Here is a 19,691-nt window from a genome sequence, read left to right as displayed (position 1 = left end):
AGAGAACTGTATGACGCGGATTTGACCGTGTCATACAAAAAAATATTACACTTCCCAGAGTGAAAAGAAAGAGTCACCACCTATTTGGCTATTAGAGCCACATTAGTGTATTTAGAAAAATGCTCATAACTCTGAAAATACGTTTTTGGGAAAAAAAAAAAAATCACACTGTAGTGATCAGCAGCAAAGCGCCTATTAGATTAGTTAGGAGATAGGGCATTAATAAACTGGTGACAGAGCCTCTTTAATACATTGTTTTTCCAGCCACCACAAATAACTGCTTTCTCATTAGAACAGGAAGGACAGAATAATTAGCAGGATAATGTATTGAACAATTGAGATACCAGGAAAATACACTCCATTAGTTCTATGTGGACTGTGACTATTACCTTGTAGCTATTTTTATTACATTGTATATGGCTTTATCCAACTCATGTTTATAGGGTCTTTTATAGTTTTGCTTTTCAAGAAATGGGTTAATAGACTTACATTGCAGTTCCTTGTCAAGGCATTGCCGTTTTGTAGCATATAGTCTATACATGTATAAGGGATTTGGCATAAAGGTTATTTCATTTTCAAAGAACAATTCTAGACTGTTTGGAGGCTCCTTAATAGGCGCCATATGAGTGGCTTATGTTTAAAGCCCAAATAGCCTAATTCAGTAGATAGAACAAAAGGGACAAGATGGATTGGAGATTGTTCTCCCTGCATACCCAGAAAAGCACTTTTGCCCGTTTACTTATTACTTCAAGAGGTACTTAGTTCATAAAATGTCTAGCCAAGGGGGTGGGAATGCAAAAAAATATAAGAGCCTTTAGGGTCAGTTCACACGGCAGGTTTTGCGTGTCTGGTCCCGCCGCAAAATCAGCCGCGGAATTATTTCTGTCGGCAGGAAGATTTCTCCTTCTATTTACTTTAATGGGAGGTTCGGGGCGGAATCCGCCCAAAGATCGAGCAAGATCAAAAAAATCAGCTATTGGGAAAAAGAAGCGTCCGACTCCCATTTGAAATAACTGTAGGTGAAACATTGTGGCTGGTTCCGCCAGGTGAACAGAGCCTAACTCATCTCACAGATTCCCCGACATTTCGGTGTAGTTACTCCGGTGCTGCTTGTGCCCATATACCCATGAGATCGCAGTCGATAGTAACTGGCCTCAGTTGTATTCACAACGGGACTGATGACCAGTGACTGGCTGCAGCGATTTTGGGGGTATACGGGCACGTTACTGCTGCAGACATGTCAATAAACAGCGGCGGGGAGGACCTAAATGGCTGTGCTGGAACGCCGGGGGATCAGTTAGGTAAGTAATGGCTCTTTTATGGTTTTCTTTCCCCCTTTCTTGGCCAGATTTTTTTATGAGCACGGAAAACCTCATTAAGCTGGGTTTACAAAAAATTTCTCACCAATCCGATCTTACAGATATTGAAATTGGTCAGAGTTGGCCATTAGATATTTTGTTAAAATAGACTCCATTCTTGTCTTCCTCATCTTCCTACAATAAAACGGTTTATACACTACAATCGTGGTGATTGGCAGATCAAGTCAAATCAGTTTTCTGGCAGATTAGACCGATTTCAATCTAATCAATTGGCCGTTTACATACAAATTTAGATTGATATTGGTCCGATTGGATAGAAATTGTATTGATACATGTAAAGGCTCCTTGAGTTTGCTCATACCACGGAGTCCGACCTGGGACACCCTTTCTGAATAATAATGTTCACTTTATTATTCCCCTTTTATGTTCCACGTAAATGGCCTATATCTCCAAACGATCTAATCCACTGATATAACACTCCTAAAATCAATGTTCATTTCTACGTAGAATTTAGATGTATCTTATTTAAACAGCCAAATGATACTTTATTGATCTACCTGTTAAATACCCCTAAGCCCTACAAAACCATAAATCATTTAGTAAAATACAAATATTGAACCATTTAAGAAATACTCCATACTAGAAACATCAGATTACTTATTTACACTTGAACGTAAGTTATGAGATACTTGCTGCCAACACTTTTTAGATTTACACAAGTGTATTTAGATGCTTAATAAAGCAAAATAAGTCCAATTACACATGGTGGGTGCTTCTTATTAATATAGATCACATAAATATGAATTAAACCTATGGTAATACTGAAAACCAGTAAGTCTGACCGCATACAGAAGGCTGTACTCTACTATTTTGTGGTTGAGGTCAAGGCCAAAAAAGGCAGTAAATGGCAATACTATGGAAGAGAATTTTTTATTTAGCTAAGGCTCTTACATGAAAGAAAGTTCCCAGGTAGCATTACCTGAAAGTCTACTAACCACCGTTACTCAACATTTGAATTAGCCAATTTGATAATCTCATATGATTCCACGTAAAAGCACCATGAAATCTACTAAATAATGCAATATATAACAGCCTCAGAATACAGCGCTCCTACTCCTTCCAGAGCTAAAAATAATCATCCTAAGTAGAGAACATCTAAAGAGCTATTATCTTCTGCTTGTAGAAACAAGCTACAAAGAAGCAACACCACCAATCACCTTGGATTTTAGTCTATGGGATCTACAATTACTGGCTGCCTCAACACTGAATTGCATGATAAACCAAAAGTCAGGTTTGTAATTGGAAGAATTTTAAAGGGGTTGTTCAACTGAATGGGGCCGAGTGTCCATACAAGACACAGCCCATGGAAAGAAATGGTGGTGTTTTTCAAAACAAGTGCAGACCCTTTTTTTTTTTCTAATCCCAGACAATTCATTTAGATAAGACTCCACTTGTTTAGAAAGGAACATAAGAAGACATTGAGGGGAATTTATCAACTTTTCTACGCCAGTTTTCTGGCATAGAAAAAAAAGAAATCAAAAGTCGCAATTTGTGCAAAAAAATAATTTTGATGAATTTAAGCCGCTCGCTGCGCTTAAAAAGGTGGCAGAGCCACCCACCACCCAACACATCTACTATAATTTGCCAGAAACTGCCAAAAATTATTTCTATACAGACAGCAGAAGATGCAACAAATTTATTAAGAAGTGTGCGCCTTTTAATAAATTAGTCACATCGTACTCTTGCGGGCTTCATACTAAAAGGTACTTTTACACTGGCCAGTGTTGGCCGGTGCAACGAGCAATGAGACAGCTGGTTGATCGCCACTCGTTTGCTCTTTTCACAAGGAGCTAGTATGGGGACGAGCGATCGTTACTCTGATTGCTCGTCCCCATACATTTGTATCATGTCGGCAGCACATCCCAGGTAGATGTGCTGCCAACAACGACAATATTTTTCACATTTAAAACGATACGATCAGCTGAACGAGCGTTTGCCCGATTCTCGACCATTGTAAAAGGACCTTAAGGCTGGCGTATGAAATTCCGGTCTTCGTAAATCTGCCCCATTGCTAACAGCACTTAGTTTCTATAACTATTTCTCAGTGATCAAGGTTTCTTGAAAATTAATCCATTAGAACAGGACATTTTTTGTTTGATTGAATTTTTTGGGGGTGAAAATAACCATAACATATAAAGAAATTAAAATAAAGAAAAAATATAAAAAGAGGTAGAAGAGAAGAGTGTCTTACTCCAAGCAAGCGTAGCAGGTTTTGCCAAAGGTATATACCAGAACCCATATATTGCTCCCGCATGTAGCAAAGTCATCAGTATGACATTTCTCCATACTATTTTCCTGGGAGGTTTGGGACCTTCCTTCTCACAATAAGTAGTGTCAAATATGTCATCTCTCATTCCACGATCTTGTCCAATATCCTCCTCGGCATTTGGTTTGGGAGTTTCCACATATGTGGTCACAGTTTGACTTCCCCGATACATCATGTTAACTGTGGATCAACGCTGAGAAAAAGAACAGGAAAAATAAATGGTACAAAGATTCTGTACTATTTTTGAATGACAAGGTTAGGAAACAAGGTTAGTGATACTATACAATGTCAATGATGCTTTCTAAGGGTCATTAATCGAATCATTGCTACAGCATGTGTCCAATTTCATATGGATCCGTATGAAAGATTTTTATTCTGTTGGATTGTATGCAAATCTGACAAAAAAAAAAAGATGCATGCTCCATTGGTTGTGGGGGACAATAAGTCCATACGTACATCACCAGACAGAGCCTTTATGGCAGCACACGGAGGCTGTGTGGCTCTGTACATGGGACCCATATGGCCTCTGTACACTGTTGTACAGACTCCCTGCACGTGGCATCGCAGTATATTTATTTATTCATTTACACTTTTATTTTTATTAACTCAACGTTCTAAACAAAGAACCTTTTATATGTTTTACTTAAAAAAATAAAATGTAAAAAAAATAAAAAACCCTCCTCAGAAAAACATTTTATTTAAGACTCGAGTCAGACGCTGTGAAAGGAGTTTATAGCACAAGTTAAAAAGCTTTGATGTGTTTATTGAAGTGATATAACTCCTAGTGGCATGTTTGGGCATCAAAGAGCAATTCCAGCCAGAATTTATTTATACATGGATGGATGTAGTCAGCATTTATTTAGAAATCTAGCATTAGGCAGAGGTATAACTTAAAGTTTCTGGGCCCCAATGCAAAATCTGTAACCCGGTCCCCCACCTACCATGTGCTATTTATAACACATATCTTTTTATGTGGCAGAAAGGGTGCATTGGGCCCCCTCGGGCACAATGGTCGGGTGTGACTGCTACCTCTGCCCCCCTTATAGCTACACCCCTGGCATTAGGGGCCACTAAATGGCTTTCTAATGGTCTTAAAATTCAGGAACGTGAAGCTTTGTAGGAAGGTATCTCTTTACAACTTCCATGAGCAGATCTTTTATTTAAAAGAACCCCCCCCCCCTCCCCATTGTGCACTCTAGAGCTAGAAAACGAGTGGCTGCCATTCCGACTGCACACTATATCTTTAGTTCAAGTCTTTTTATAGGCAGTAATGATAAAATAGTGGCTGACACTGTGTATTGTAGGTTATAGTTGATCCAATAATTAAAGTTATAGGGCAGGAGAAAGTGAGTGAGTATCATGATATATAGTTTTGTGGGAATTATTCCGCATAACTTGTATTTTATTTAAATACCTGTAACTCTGGGCTAATGCGTCCAGAAATGAACAGCTGTCTCTATATGCATGCTCATACAGGAAAGTCACTCCACTCATAAGCCCACAGGGTGCAGAGATTCAAATGAATAAAATGCAAGTTACAGTATTTTGGCGATTTGATCATAGATGCAGTGAGCTGCACACATTTTGCCAAGAACTACTTCAAAGGCAAGTGCACACCAAGAAAGCTGGTGCCTAGTCCAAAGGGAGATGTGGTTGTCTGTGGTTGCATGTGGAAACCGCTGCTAACTTTAAATTGTCCATTAAAGGATTTGTCCGGTTTCTGCAAATTTAGTGTTATTTTTTTGGTATATTTTAAAAGTTTTATACAATTTTTCAATATATATATTCATATATGAATAGTGATATCAAGAGCTGCAGCGCCGGAGTTCCCAGCCAGAGCGTCTGAAGAGTTCTGGCCTGGGACTTCCGGCCCTGGTGAAGCCCCTGATGTCACTGTCCATATATAGACTATGATGTCGGGTTCTTCCTAATGTATATGTTTAACGTATAGATGTTCTCTCTTGCAGGATCCCTCAGGAAGTTTTAGTGCAGTCTACTACGCTATTCCATCCATAAAAAAAAAAAAGCCAGACAGAGGCCAAAACGACACTCTTCTGGTCTCTGTTGGGCTGATAGAGCGATATGGACATGTTTATCGAGTACGTTGGAAATTATCCCGACACACAAACTCAGGGCGCATATATGATGTGACTGTAACGAGTCGTGAACCTGTGTGATTATCACATGACCAGGATAGACTTTTATTCACCTGAAGTAAACAATATATGTTCCTACTGAATAACAAAAAGCAGAGATCTTGAAAACCACAAGGAGTTAAGATAGAAAGTATATTAGAAAATTGTATAACTTTTAAAGATACGAAAAAACAAACACATTGTTTTGCTGAAATTGGACAACCCCTTTGAATAGTAACTTTGATATGGAAATTAGACTTAAATGTTACTACAATAATAATAATAAGCTTTACTGATATAGCATTAACAGATTTACAATAATGAGACACGGTATACGTATAAAATGAAAAATTATTGAAACATGAAATCGCTGCTCCAACGAAATAACAATGAACCAGTCACCTGTGACTAGCCGGTATCTTTGCCAACACAGATAAAGTGAATTGCGATACGAAGAAAAAAGCAAACGAAAAAAGGACAACAGAGGGATAGGTAAGGCTCTTCACACTGGCATCATGGCTTGTTTCATCATCTTTTTGATGGTTCTGTCCCCGTCCCCCCCCATTGACTAATAATGGGTCCATCTGGTCTCTGTCCACTTAACTGGAAAAAATAGCCGACCATGCATTAGCTGTTTTCCAGCAGATTGCCACTGGTGTTTGACAGCCCGAATAGCCCAGCCTGCTGCACTATTCTGTCCAGCAAAGAAGGAAAACCTAAAGGACCCGTTATAAGTTACTTGGAGGAAAAAAATGGATCAAGACGCTCTTACACATCGTGAAGCCTTTAATAGAACGTAAGCCATGGTGCAAGTGCGAGTCTAAAAAGTTACATAGCTAGTGTTGAAAAAGTGAGTGTTTAGGACACTTTAAAGTATGATGGTCCCAAGTAAAGCGTTCCAGAGTAGTAGTGCAGCACAGGAGAAGTCTTCCACAAAGGATGTGATGGATGAGCAAATTGGCTGTTACTCTTTGGGCGATAGGATAGCAGAAGTTAGTAAGGGACAGAGTAGAGAAATGAGACGTAGAAAAGGTGCAGCACTATAATGAGGTCTGTTGAGTAACAGTCATTTGTATTTTATTCTAGAAGAAAAACATGATCACGGACAGGGAGTGGCAGCAATAGCACGTAACCATTGGACAGGAGAATAAACATGGCTGCTGCTTTTATGGTGGACTGAAGTGTAGTTGGTTTGATTAAAGGAAGCACCATTACTAAGTTATAGCAGTCAAAGGGAAAAGTTATTTGGACCTGGATGAGTATTTTAATAGTGCCGTTCAATCATAATATATTCTGATCACACGATTGCTTGGTCACCTAAAGCCTGCCCTCATAGAACGAATGATGTTGTGTACTGATCACCATAAACTGAGGTTACTCGGAGAACAGAGAAGACGTGTGATTCTGCCTTCCTACTGGTTGGGTTATTGAAGTTCAAAACTTTTGTACTGCATGTGGAATGCTGCGGTTAAGAAGAACTAGGTCAGTAGGCTAAAGTGCAACATACTGTAATGCCTTCATTTATGTAAATATGTCACGTGTGCCATCTTTGGGAGTTTTAGAGAAATGCAGTTTAAATTATAAATACTGAAAAATTTGTTCTGGATGACCATATTATTCCTCTGATAAATACAATATATTCTGAATATTAAAAATCCAAGTTTTGTCTTAATCGGTTTCATTGATGACATCATATTAAGCAGTTCCTGAACCTCAAGGTGCGTTCTCCATATTCCTGGTTTGACATTTTCCGTGGGTAGACAAAAATGACTATTATTATGAGAAATAATTGCTGACTGTCATATGGAGAAGTATACAGGGAAGGTGATTATCTCAGGATGACACAAGGAAGATTGAAGTGTTCAGCATGTCGTATTCTGCTGCATTTCGAACAGAAGAAAAAATATGCTATTTTACTCATCCAATAGCTCCTCTCTGCTAGTTAAAGTAGACCAGGAATGGGTAAAAACTTCAGAATGAAGGTACCATTTAAAATATTTTTTTGTGGCTGATCAATAAGAATCTCATAGATACAGATGGAAATGAAACCCAAAAACTTAGGTGCTAGCAGAAAAATTCTAGGCACACTAGTTACCTGGCCCAGTAATATGAGTATTAGAATATTTCACCTTTCACTGCGGATTTCATTTTTTTTTGGGCACCACAGTAAATTAGTTTGACTTCATGTACCTGTTTGGGGGCACACTGGGCAATATATTAGGGGGATCTACATTTCCCTAATATACCTATCATTCGCTGCAATCAGTAGAGTTCTCCAGTTAGTGGCAGGTATATATGGAGAAAGCAAATTCCCTTGTGTTGCCTATGAAGACAGTCCCTGTCTATATGCCCTATTACCTCATGACATCATAGAGAAGGGTCCCCACTCTGAACTCTATTACAGAGTGGGTCTGGCGGACCCCACCCGTCTATGAACTATATTTCCCCTGCAGGAGCCGTTGGCTAGACACGCCTTAGCCGGTAAGAACAGCTGATCTCCAAAGGACCAGTGGCAATCAGCTGATTGCCGAGCTGACTTTCATCTACTTTGGGGTTTTCTTCTTGACGCAGCCTTTTTTAATATTTCATCATTTATCCGAGCTGAAGAACTTTGAAATAAGTTTTGCAGAAGTCTTCCAGGCAGCTGTTTTTATATTTGTGGCCCACGCAATCCTTAAAGGAGTTGTCCCATGAAGACTATCCCTCTCCATATGTCCTATTAGTGCATATAAACATGATAGAGGGGCCTCCTAAGTACCGGAAATGAAAGCCTCTCTGGGGGACGTGACGCATCCATGCATGCCATGGACAGCCGCGCAGGGGAAATGTGCGTGGGGTCGCGACTTTCCCCAGCGAGAACAGCTGATCGACGCGAGGTAGACTTCATGAGACAACCCCTTTAACATTTAGAAGGGTTTCATATTTCTATTACTTTGTGATGTCCACCGATTTTATTTTTTTTATCCCCTACTGAGTACAACTTTGGTGAACCTACTGGTTAAGTGGAAGACATCCTATAAAAAAAATCTTGCAGGTTTACTGGGAATTCAGATTCACCACTGCTGCACTGCAAACCTGTCAGCAAAATGGTTAACGGCTGTGGTTAAACACCCAGTAACTGCAGACCGAACCGCGTCAGGGAATTGAAATGGCCTGCAGCTTATCTGCTCAATTATTGATTGTTCCGACTTGTAACGAGAAGATTAGTATGTGTTCAGGAATGGTTTATTTATGAAGATTCGGAACATATTAGGGTAAATATTACTGTAAATTCAACAATTGTACCCAAATAGAAGAAGGCAGTCTTCTAATACATGTCTGAATACATAGATTCCCTCAAAAGATCCTTTTCTGCTTAGGTTCAATATCTGGCTTATGAATTCTTTATAATATTTCCACTCTGACAGCCACGGTATATATATATATATCTATCCGTTCATAGTCTGCCATGTATATTCTATCTAACAGACATAGGACAATGGTTGGCAGATGTTGGCGGTGTGGCTTTTCCTTTAATAAGCGGGGTGAACTCCCTGATGTTCGATGCTGCATGCAGTAATCCTGACACATGATGTCGCATCACAACAATTAGCACAAATGAAAAAAAATGACTGCAACGCAGTAACATAAGAGCCCGTCCGTGAACAAAGGCCTGCTCTCCAGCTCTGCCTGCACAAAAATGGTCTCCAAACGAATCTACGCACAGTGAAAAGGAAAGTCACGCCATGGAAGCAAATGCAAACACAGCACAAGCGAACTTTCCTGAAATGTCTCATTGTTTCCAGTCTACATCATTTATTTCATCTGCAAGCTAGATCACCTTGCTGGCTTAGTCACGAACGCAGGCCAGAACCGTCACCTACCCTCACCCAGTCTATGCAGAATGGCATAGCTCACGCCTAATGCCATAAACATACCATGGTACGTGCTCCAATATTTTTGTGCCTTGGGCCAGTCTGTTCACCCGAGGACAGAGCTGTAGCCTAGTCTAGGTCTTATATAAAGCAGAATTTCCGTCCGCCCTTTGTAAGATCTGGCAGGTCTGACAGCTCCTACACGCACAGCATCCATCTATTTGCGTAACAAAGAAGAATTGCAGCCGATAAGCGCTCATTCACACACATTACCATCCGGACGCCTATATTAATAGATATGTCGGCTCCATTCACGTAAAATCATACAAGTCTATTACAAATGTATCTACGTTCTAAAAGCGACTAAACCACGTTACATGCAGCCTCGATGGTGCGGCGTTCTGCGCAGCTCGCCCCAGTGGAACGTCCGTATAACATTCGATTTTTATAGAAATGCAGAAAAAGCCATGATTAAGAGCGCCAGGACGCCAGGGACATGATGCGGCGTCCTGGATTTATTATGCCCTTATGGCCTTATTATTTCATTAATACAAAGCAAGAAAAATAAAATCTAGTAGAAAAAAATAAATAAAGCATATTCCATACTGATCAGATGTAGAATAGGAAAGACTGCATATCTGCTTATTAGATCTTCATGGGAAATGACACCTAGGAGTCTATGAGCTGGATGTCGTCACCCCACTGCAGGAGCTGCGAGTGCCAGGCTAGCAGTCAGTGTATTGGTACCTGCTCTGTGCTGGATCCTGGTCTCTCCGCAGTTCTTGATGCAGTGCTGGGTAATAATCTGTCAAATACCGCAGGGATGGGTGCTGCGTACAGACGATGCACAGGCTGTGCTGCGGCTATGACGGCTGCTAGGTGCATGGGATCCTCAATGGAGCTGTACCCTGCTGCCGCTGCTGACGGTGACGGTGAGGGGATTGAAATGATAATGATGGCTGTACATTATTCCAGGAAGAGCGCGGCCATTCTATTGGCGTAGTGAAATTTGGTGCCACATGATCTGCGCGCTTCTATTGGCTGCCCACAATCTGCTGACTTCTCTACAAGCCGGAATTCGAACACGCACACACCTCCTGCTCTTAACCCCGTGTTACCCAGGAGAAAGTGGATGACTCGTGTTTTTATAAAGATGCAATTCAGTGAATGACGGGGAAGCTGCACTGGAAATCAAAGCCTTTCTATGTCATTTATGAGCCATTAAAACCACCGTAATGTCTGACGCATTTTAGACCACAGGTCCTTCACCACAGCTAATACTGCAGCAACACAACTATAGTATAAATAATACAGAGCCAGGCAAAGCAGCAGCATTATAATGTACCACACTGTACAGGCCTGTGTCTGCGCAATGTACTCTGTGTATATAGTATATACTGCATGGATGAGAGCTGAGGAATAATGACAATATATGTCACCAACAAGTACTAAATGTTACAGGACATCATTTATAATAAACAAGTATACAATAGATTCGGGACATTTAGTGCTTGGCCACACGTAGCGGAATTGCGGACGGGAAAAAACGCACTAGAATACGGTAGAAGCAAAGTGGAGATTTAACAAATGTCATCCACACGCTGAGCAAAATTTCTGAGCAGAAATTCACCTGCGCTGCGTATTTTTCCTACCGCAGCACGTCAATTCCTGCTGCGGAAAACGGACTGGTGCAAAATACGCACCATTTTCTGCAGTAAAATGGCGCGGAACGTCTGCTAGTTTTAATGGAATTGCTGCAGAAATTTTCTGCAGCAATCCCGTTACATGTGGACCTTATGTTTTCGATTTCCTATAGTTGTTCTGCTTTGTTTATGATCAATAGTAAAATAAATAAATCTTGTATGTGATGTGAAGATCTACAGCACCTCCCCCTGGAATAACAGAGTTGATTTCCTCTTCACTTGTGTAGGTAACTATTTCTTGCACAGAGGAAAGAAATGGCACCAAAGTGTGTTTACCCGAACTGCCTGCCATTAGTAGAACGTTTTCACGTAGACGAAGGCTGGTATACCCCACAATATATCACATTCCTGGTATTGCAATTAAAATAGGACTGTCATATATTGGTTGTATCTGCAGGAAACTAGAAGGTAGAGTTCAGACGTAAGAGCACGCAGCGTATCCGCCCTGTGCACCGCAGAGAATTCCGGCCGAAAAAGCGCACGAAACGGTGGTGCAGTTTTTCACCTGGAATGTCCGCTGCAAAAAACTGCAGCACTTACCGGCCTGCTAGGATGAGGTTTCATCCCATGTGACCGCAGCTTCAGCCTGTGATTGGCTGCAGTGGTCACTTGGGTTGAAACGTCATCCCAGGAGGCGAGGCTGGAGGGAGGAACACAGACTTCTGGGTAAGTATGAGATTTATTTCTTTTTCTGAATTGTGTTCTTTGTGGCGGAATCGCTGTGAACCCGCCTGCTATTTGTTGCAGGATTTACCGCCCCATTGAATGCAATGGGGAAAACCCGCAACAAATAAGCAGCGTTTACACAAATACAATTGACATTCTGTAGAATAAAATTCCGCACCGCAGGTCAATTTCTGAGCGTTTTTTTACGCTTAATATTTACACAGCGTGTGGATGAGATTAGTTTTATCTCAGCCACTTTGCTGCTACTATATTTTCTGTGGATTTTCTGCAACAAAATCCGTTGCGGAAAAACGGCAGTATTTACGCAACGTGTGAACTGACCCTAGGGGTGAGAATACACAGCGCAGCTGAAACCACAGCCACATACGGGGGTGTATGGCCGCACAATTTTGCTGGTAATAATATAGTTTTCCCTGCTAAATCATGTGGCCATTCATCACCCATGCCTATATGCTGGGATATGTTGCAACTTTCCATCGGAAGTATATGTCCGAAATCCTCTAGACGTATACCACCGACGCAAGGTTCCAAACGTGATGTGAACAGGCACACTACACTACGTCTGTGGTGCACAGTCGGCGAATGCGTCGGGTCTAAGGGTGTCATTTTTAACATACATTTTGTCAGTATGCAGCCCAAACTGTATTGAAAAGCATTTTTACCTGTGCTTTACGATACAACTGTAAGGAAGAAAAAAAAAAACCCATGTCAAATGCTTTTGTTTTTCTTACGCAGGGGCGTAGCTAGGGGGGCAGGCGGGGCATGTGCCCCGAGCGCAACTTAGATGGGTGCGCCAGCGCCACCCCCTCTTGCACTATAATTGTACCTGCGTCTATAGGACACAGGTACAATTAGAAGCCATGAATGGCCGGGTACGTTCCGTGCCCAGCCATTCAGCGTCTTTCTACGAGTGAAGCGGCACAATACTTTGCGTTTTTGACGGAACAGTCTCGGCCATTCCATTCATTTGGTCCTTTGAAACAACAGACTGCACACGGAAGCCATCCGTTATTAGTGGCCGTACAACGGGCAACGGAAGTGTGCATGAGGGTTTTACAAATCAGCTAGGGGATATTTTCCTATTTTTGAGCGTAACTAAATGTTACTGTGTGTGTGTATGTATGTATGTATGTATGTATGTATGTATGTATGTGTATATATATATATATATATATATATACACACACACACACACATATTGTCACGGGCACTGGGTTTTTGGACCCACCAGGCCGCTCCGCCGTAGCGGGGAGGCAGCTCACCAGGTCACAGTCTATGTGAAAGTAGATAGCAGACAGTAATGTTTAGGTACCTGTAATAGTCCGGGCGGTGACTGTGGCCTCAGCACGGATGGAGACAGATGCGGAAAGTGGCGTGCCCAGCCAGTTTAGAACTGTGTCCCCAGCGGAGAATTCTTTTTCTGTCAGCCAACCGAACAAAAGTTCTCCCTGGAGGAATATCTCTAAGCTGCAGAGGATTGGCGGTGACAACGCAGGATGGGTCTATGATCGTCTGAAGGGACTCCACCGTGTTTTCCATTTCGAATGATCTGGACAGGGCATCGGCCCTCACATTCTTGTCCGCGGGACGGTAGTGGAGCAGAAATTGGAAACGGGTGAAGAACAGTGACCACCTGGCTTGACAAGGGTTCAGTCTTTGAGCGGACTGAAGGTAAGTGAGATTCTTGTGGTCGGTGAAGATCAGGATGGGGTGAGCAGCGCCCTCCAGAAGATGTCTCCACTCCTCCAGAGCCAATTTGATAGCCAGTAGCTCCCGATCTCCAATGGAATAATTGCGCTCAGCAGAGGAAAACAGTCTTGAGTAGTAGCCACACACTACTGCCTTTCCTTTGGAGCTCCTCTGGAACTGAAGTGCGCCTGCACCAACAGAGGAAGCATCCACCTCCAGTGAGAACTGCCGAGATATGTCAGGGTGATGGAGGATCGAAGCTGAAGTGAAGGCTTTCTTGAGGCTAATGAATGCGGACTCTGCCTCCGGAGTCCACACCTTGGCGTTCACACCCTTCTTGGTAAGGGTAGAGATGGGGGCCATCAGAGAAGAAAAGTTCGGAATAAACTGCCGATAGAAATTGGCGAAACCCAGGAACCGCTGTATGGCCCTTAGGCCTTGAGGACGTGGCCATTCCAGGACAGACTTTAGCTTCTCAGGGTCCATCTTAAGGCCTTGATCCGAGATGACATAGCCCAGGAAGGGCAGAGACCTCTTTTCAAATGTGCATTTCTCTAACTTGGCATACAAGTGATTCTCTCTTAGTCGCAGAAGAACTTGACGAACGTGCCTCCGATGGGTCATCAGATCTGGGGAGAAGATTAGAATATCATCGAGATAAACTACAACACACGTATAGAGGAGATCTCGGAAGATGTCATTAACGAACTCCTGAAATACTGCGGGAGCGTTACACAGTCCGAAGGGCATCACTCGGTATTCGTAGTACCCATCGCGGGTGTTAAATGCCGTCTTCCATTCGTCACCCCGGCGAATCCGGATTAGATTATAGGCCCCTCGCAGGTCTAGCTTGGAAAAAATTTTGGCTCCTCGTATGCGATCAAACAGCTCGGAAATGAGTGGCAACGGGTATTTGTTCTTGACCGTGATCTGATTGAGACCACGGTAGTCAATGCAGGGTCGGAGAGATCCATCTTTCTTTTTAACGAAGAAGAATCCTGCCCCGGCCGGGGAGGAAGATTTTCTAATAAAACCCCTCTCCAAGTTCTCCTTGATATAGGCGGACATTGATAACGTCTGGCAAGGAGAGAGGATATACTCGTCCACGGGGAAGAGAAGCATTGGGCACCAGTTCAATGGGACAGTCATAACTCCGATGAGGAGGCAACGTCTCAGCCTCTCGTTTGCAGAAGACATCCGCAAAACTGGCATACTGAGAAGGTAGGTCGGAGAGTGACTGAGGCAGAGGAGGCACAACAGGACGGACTTGTGACAGGCAATGGCTATGGCACCTGGAACCCCATTGTAGAACTTCTCCAGAACTCCAGTCGAGTGTCGGGGCGTGTAGACGGAGCCATGGCAGACCCAGCCTGATAGGATTGATAGCCTTGGGTAGTACCAGAAAGGAGATCTGTTCTGAGTGAAGAGCTCCGAACCGTAATGTCACCGGCTCAGTGATGAGCATGATTGGATCAGGCAGCGGTAGACCATTCACAGAGGCAACTGCCAGGGGTCTCTCCAGACGGACTGTGGGTAGTTGAAACCGATCCACTAGATCTTGGTGGATAAAATTAGCAGCCGCTCCAGAGTCAAGATAGGCGGAGGAAGGATGTGATGCCTGTCCGGTGACGATGGCCACAGGTATCGATAATTTGGAAGAGGTTTTAACGTTTGGAGACGTTCCACCTAGAGTTGCCCCTCCAACCAACCCTAGGTACTGGAGTTTCCCGGTTTCTGTGGGCATTGACGCACAAAATGACCCTTGAGGCCGCAATACATGCAAAGTCCAGAGGAGTGTCTGCGCTGCTTCTCCTGTTCAGATAACCGGACTCTGTCTACCTGCATGGGTTCCTCAGGTAGCGCACTAGGAGTGAACAATTGTGGTCTCTGGGCAGGGGGTGCTTGTCTGTGGACCCAGCTCTCCTGACGAACCTCTTGAGAGCGCTCCCGGATTCTCATATCAACCCGGGTGGCTAACAGGATGAGGGCATCCAAGGTAGAAGGAAGGTCGCGGGCTGCCAGTTCGTCCTTGATGTGAGAGGACAGTCCCTGCCAGAAGGTCGCCACCAGTGCCTCATTGTTCCATGCCAGCTCGGCTGCTAGGGTACGGAAGGAGATCGCATACTCCCCTACTGTGGAGCCTTCTTGCTTGAGGGTCAACAGAGTGGCTGCGGCAGAGGATGTTCGACCCGGCTCCTCGAACACGGCACGAAAGGACTGCAGGAACAAGGCTAGGTCCGCGGATACAGCACCTTGTTGCTCCAAGATTGGGTTTGCCCATGCGAGGGCCTTGCCAGCGAGGAGGGAGATAATGAACGCTACTTTAGCCTCGTCGGAGGGGAAGAGATGAGGCCGTAGCCTAAAATGCACCGTGCATTAAGAAATCCTCGGCATGCTCTGGGATCACCGTCATAGCGAGGAGGAAGAGGCAGAGGAACTGAGGATTCGGAACAAACAGGGGGAGCAACAGGCAGTTGCACGGCAACAGCTTCTGGAGGAAGATCCGGGGGTGGAACAGCGAGTAGATCCAGGCGGACCAGAATAGAATTCACCGCCTCAAGGAGTTGATCCTGACGAGTGCGTAGGTCATGCATCTCCGTCTGAATTTTCTGTACTGGGGTCTTGGGCTGGCCAGCGGGTTCCATGGCCTGAGCGTACTGTCACGGGCACTGTGTTTGTGGACCCACTAGGCCGCTCCGCCGTAGCGGGGAGGCAGCTGACCAGGTCACAGTCTATGTGAAAGTAGATAGCAGACAGTAATGTTTAGGTACCTGTAATAGTCCGGGCGGTGACTGTGGCCTCAGCAAGGATGGAGACAGGTGCGGAAAGTGGCGCCAGACGTGGCGGGCAGTATCCGATGAGCCGATGGTACTTGACGTGGCAGATGGCACTTGAACACGGGTAGGCACAGGAACAATGCGGAATACAGGAACGGTAACGGCACGGGTAACAGCAGGAACGGGAGACACTAAGGGACCATTTGCGAGACAGACAGGGAAAGACTACAACGCTCAGGCAAGGATCAGAAGGGCTGGGGCATTCTTATAGAGCAGGGAATCACGTGGGTTAATGATAATTGATTCCATGTGCGCGTGCTGGCCCTTTAAGAGCGGGCGCGAGCGTGCGCGCGCACCCTATGGGACCCGGACGGAGCGGAAGCGAGCGCTGGCATCTCCTAGGAGGGAGAGGGAGGCCAGCGCTCACAGATCCATGGCTGCGGGCGTCGGGAGGTGAGTGAACCAGACGGCCCGCGGCCATGGGCGCTACACATATATATATACACACAGTGTGTGTGTGTGTGTGTGTGTGTGTGTATATATATATATATATATATATATATATATATATACATACATACAGTATATATAAGTGCATGTAACTACATGTTTGGATTGTGTCCCTGTATACACGAGCTGAGACATCCAGAACTATACTTGTGACATCATGTTCACCACATGATGATCTAATTCAGCAACCACACCATCACCAGCTCACATTTGCGCATACAAAGACAAAGCAGTGTAAGGGCTGAGAACGTCATAGCTCCTGTAAATACATTGCAGTGACAGGACTTTGAGGGATAACCGTTATTAATTATATCAATTATTCTCCGGTTATGTACTGTAAGGGGTTTGCTTGCTCGATTATGTTATTTATACTTGGCTTTCTTGGTGGAGTGTTAGCTATGGCTAAAAACCTGTGGTCTGAAACGTGTCAGAAGTCACAGTGATTTTAATGGCTCAGGATTTCATTTCAGTTGCTGGCTTTCTCTGTTTTCTTAACTGCTCTACACGTCCTAGCCCTGTCTGTGGGAACGAAGCATGCGCCCAAAACTGGACTGTAAGCTGGAGACTGGGGAATCTAATAGGAAATGATTCCAACCTGCTGTGCTGATGTGTCAATTCTCTGATGAACTGGAGTTACCTCCTCAGCAGCGTGGGGCATGATCAGTCCTTCACATTTACATAGTTGCCAACATTTGATTTTTTTTTTTACAGGGACACAGAGTTTTTTTGCTGGCAGAAAATTCAGCCTGGAAAAATTGGCTCCGGTTTTTTTTAAGTGGTTTTGCACCACACGTGTTTTTTGCCGTGATTTTTTTGAGCCTTTTTTTTTTGCTATCTCCAACAGAAAGATGGAATAACCGCAAGCGTTTTTTGCCAAAATATCGCTGCAAAAAAACGCGTCTCCCATTGATTTCAATGGGGTTTTTGAGGCGGAAAACACCTAAAGAAAGGGCATGTCGCTTCCTTTTCCCGCGAGCGTTGTTTTTCAATGGGAGTCAATTTCGGACGGTTTTTGTATGATGGGCTGGCTTTCCAGAATTTCTGCATACAAATAAACAAATAAACATTTCTGCACTAGTTTGGCAGACAACTATTTTGGTAGCCAGTATCTGGTTTTTCGGTTGTTTACAGGCAGGTGATATCTCACTTTATCACTAGGGCTAAGCGATATGTGCTGACCACTACTGGTAGTGTAAAAAGCAGCGTAGATAGTGCCACACAGTGCCTATTGTAGATGGTGCTCCACACTGCCCCCAGTATATAGTGCCTCACACTGCCCCCTGTAGATAGTGCCACATGGCCCTCCTGTAGATAGTGCCACATGGCCCTCCTGTAGATATTCAATAGATAATCTATTAATTTATTCTCCCCGGGCACAGAGGATTCCACCCGTGGAATAGCAGCGGGGGAACCTAGAGAAAGACCATAACTAATATCAATACAAAGCAGTAGCATTGTGCCTATACTTGCACAACAAAACTAGGTGAGTAAACCAGCTCACTATGCACGGTTATCTATATACCTTCAAAACAGTATTTCCTTAGAGGAGCGCCGTTTTCCTCTTCTCTCCCTTTTTTTTTCTTTCACATTTTACTCTGTAGATAGTGGCACGCATCTGTTTTTTTTAGATAGTGCCACAGTGCCCTCTGTGGATAAGAGCACAGTACCCTCTGTAGATTGTGCCACACAGCCCCCTTGTAGATCGTGCCACACAGCCCCCTTGTAGATCGTGCCACACAGCCCCCTTGTAGATCGTGCCACACAGCCCCCTTGTAGATCGTGCCACACAGCCCCCTTGTAGATTGTGCCACACAGCCCCCTTGTAGATCGTGCCACACAGCCCCCTTGTAGATCGTGCCACACAGCCCCCTTGTAGATCGTGCCACACAGCCCCCTTGTAGATCGTGCCACACAGCCCCCTTGTAGATTGTGCCACACAGCCCCCTTGTAGATTGTGCCACACAGCCCCCTTGTAGATAGTGCCACACAGCCCCCTTGTACATAGAGCCACAGAGCCCCCTGTAGATAGAGCAACACAGCCCTCCATGTAGATAGTCACACAGCCCTCCCTGTACTTGATGCCACACAGCCCTCCCTGTACTTGATGCCACACAGCCCTCCCTGTACTTTATGCCACACAGCCCTGCTGTACTTGATGCCATACAGCCCCCTGTAGATGCCACGCATTGGCTGGGGATTCCTCTGCTGGAGGAGACCCTGACATCACTGTCCATAGACAGTGACATCAGGGGATCCTCCTGGACTCTAATCTGATGTATGGGGCAACCCCAGAGCAGGAGTCCCGGACAGAGCGCTACTAGCGCTCAGCCTGAGACTTCAGCTCTGCTCCTGCCATCAATGTCCATATATGGACAGTGATGTTAGGGGCTTCCCCAGCCGGAGTCCCTGAGCAGAGCGCCAGTATAGTCTCTGCTCTGGGACTCCTTCTTTGGGGAAGCCCCGGACATCACTGTCCATATGTGGACAGTGAAGTCAGGGGCTCCGTCTATGAGCGGATTCCGAGGCAGAGCATCGGCAATGCTCTGACCGGGGATTCCGCTACAGGAGGTGTTCTGCCCTGATGTCACTGCCCTTATATGGGCAGTGAAGTCAAGGGCTCCGACTTAGAGCGGAATCCCCGGCCAGGGCATCGGCAACGCTTTCGCCGAAGATTCCGGCACTCCAGGAGGA

General features: G+C 44.4%; 1 protein-coding gene across 4 annotated transcripts in view; it reads right to left on the bottom strand.

Annotated features, from left to right (window-relative positions):
* The window catches only part of SCD (stearoyl-CoA desaturase), a 39,253-nt gene that overhangs the window by 13,457 nt on the left and 6,105 nt on the right, over positions 1 to 19,691 (bottom strand). The window contains exons 1-2 of one of the 4 annotated variants that reach the window (XM_075841576.1): positions 10,382 to 10,599; positions 3,571 to 3,838 (exon numbers count right to left, since the gene is read on the bottom strand). In XM_075841576.1, coding sequence (XP_075697691.1) covers positions 3,571 to 3,820 — 250 coding nt within the window. In that variant the 5' untranslated portion in view covers positions 3,821 to 3,838; positions 10,382 to 10,599. Of the gene's footprint in view, positions 1 to 3,570; positions 3,839 to 10,381; positions 10,600 to 19,691 lie in introns of those variants that run through there. The other 3 variants (XM_075841578.1, XM_075841577.1, XM_075841575.1) reach the window with 3 other exon arrangements.

Source organism: Rhinoderma darwinii, chromosome 11 (genome assembly GCF_050947455.1).
Source record: "Rhinoderma darwinii isolate aRhiDar2 chromosome 11, aRhiDar2.hap1, whole genome shotgun sequence".
NCBI classification, from domain to species: domain Eukaryota; kingdom Metazoa; phylum Chordata; class Amphibia; order Anura; family Rhinodermatidae; genus Rhinoderma; species Rhinoderma darwinii.
This window is presented reverse-complemented; position numbering and strand designations above follow the sequence as displayed.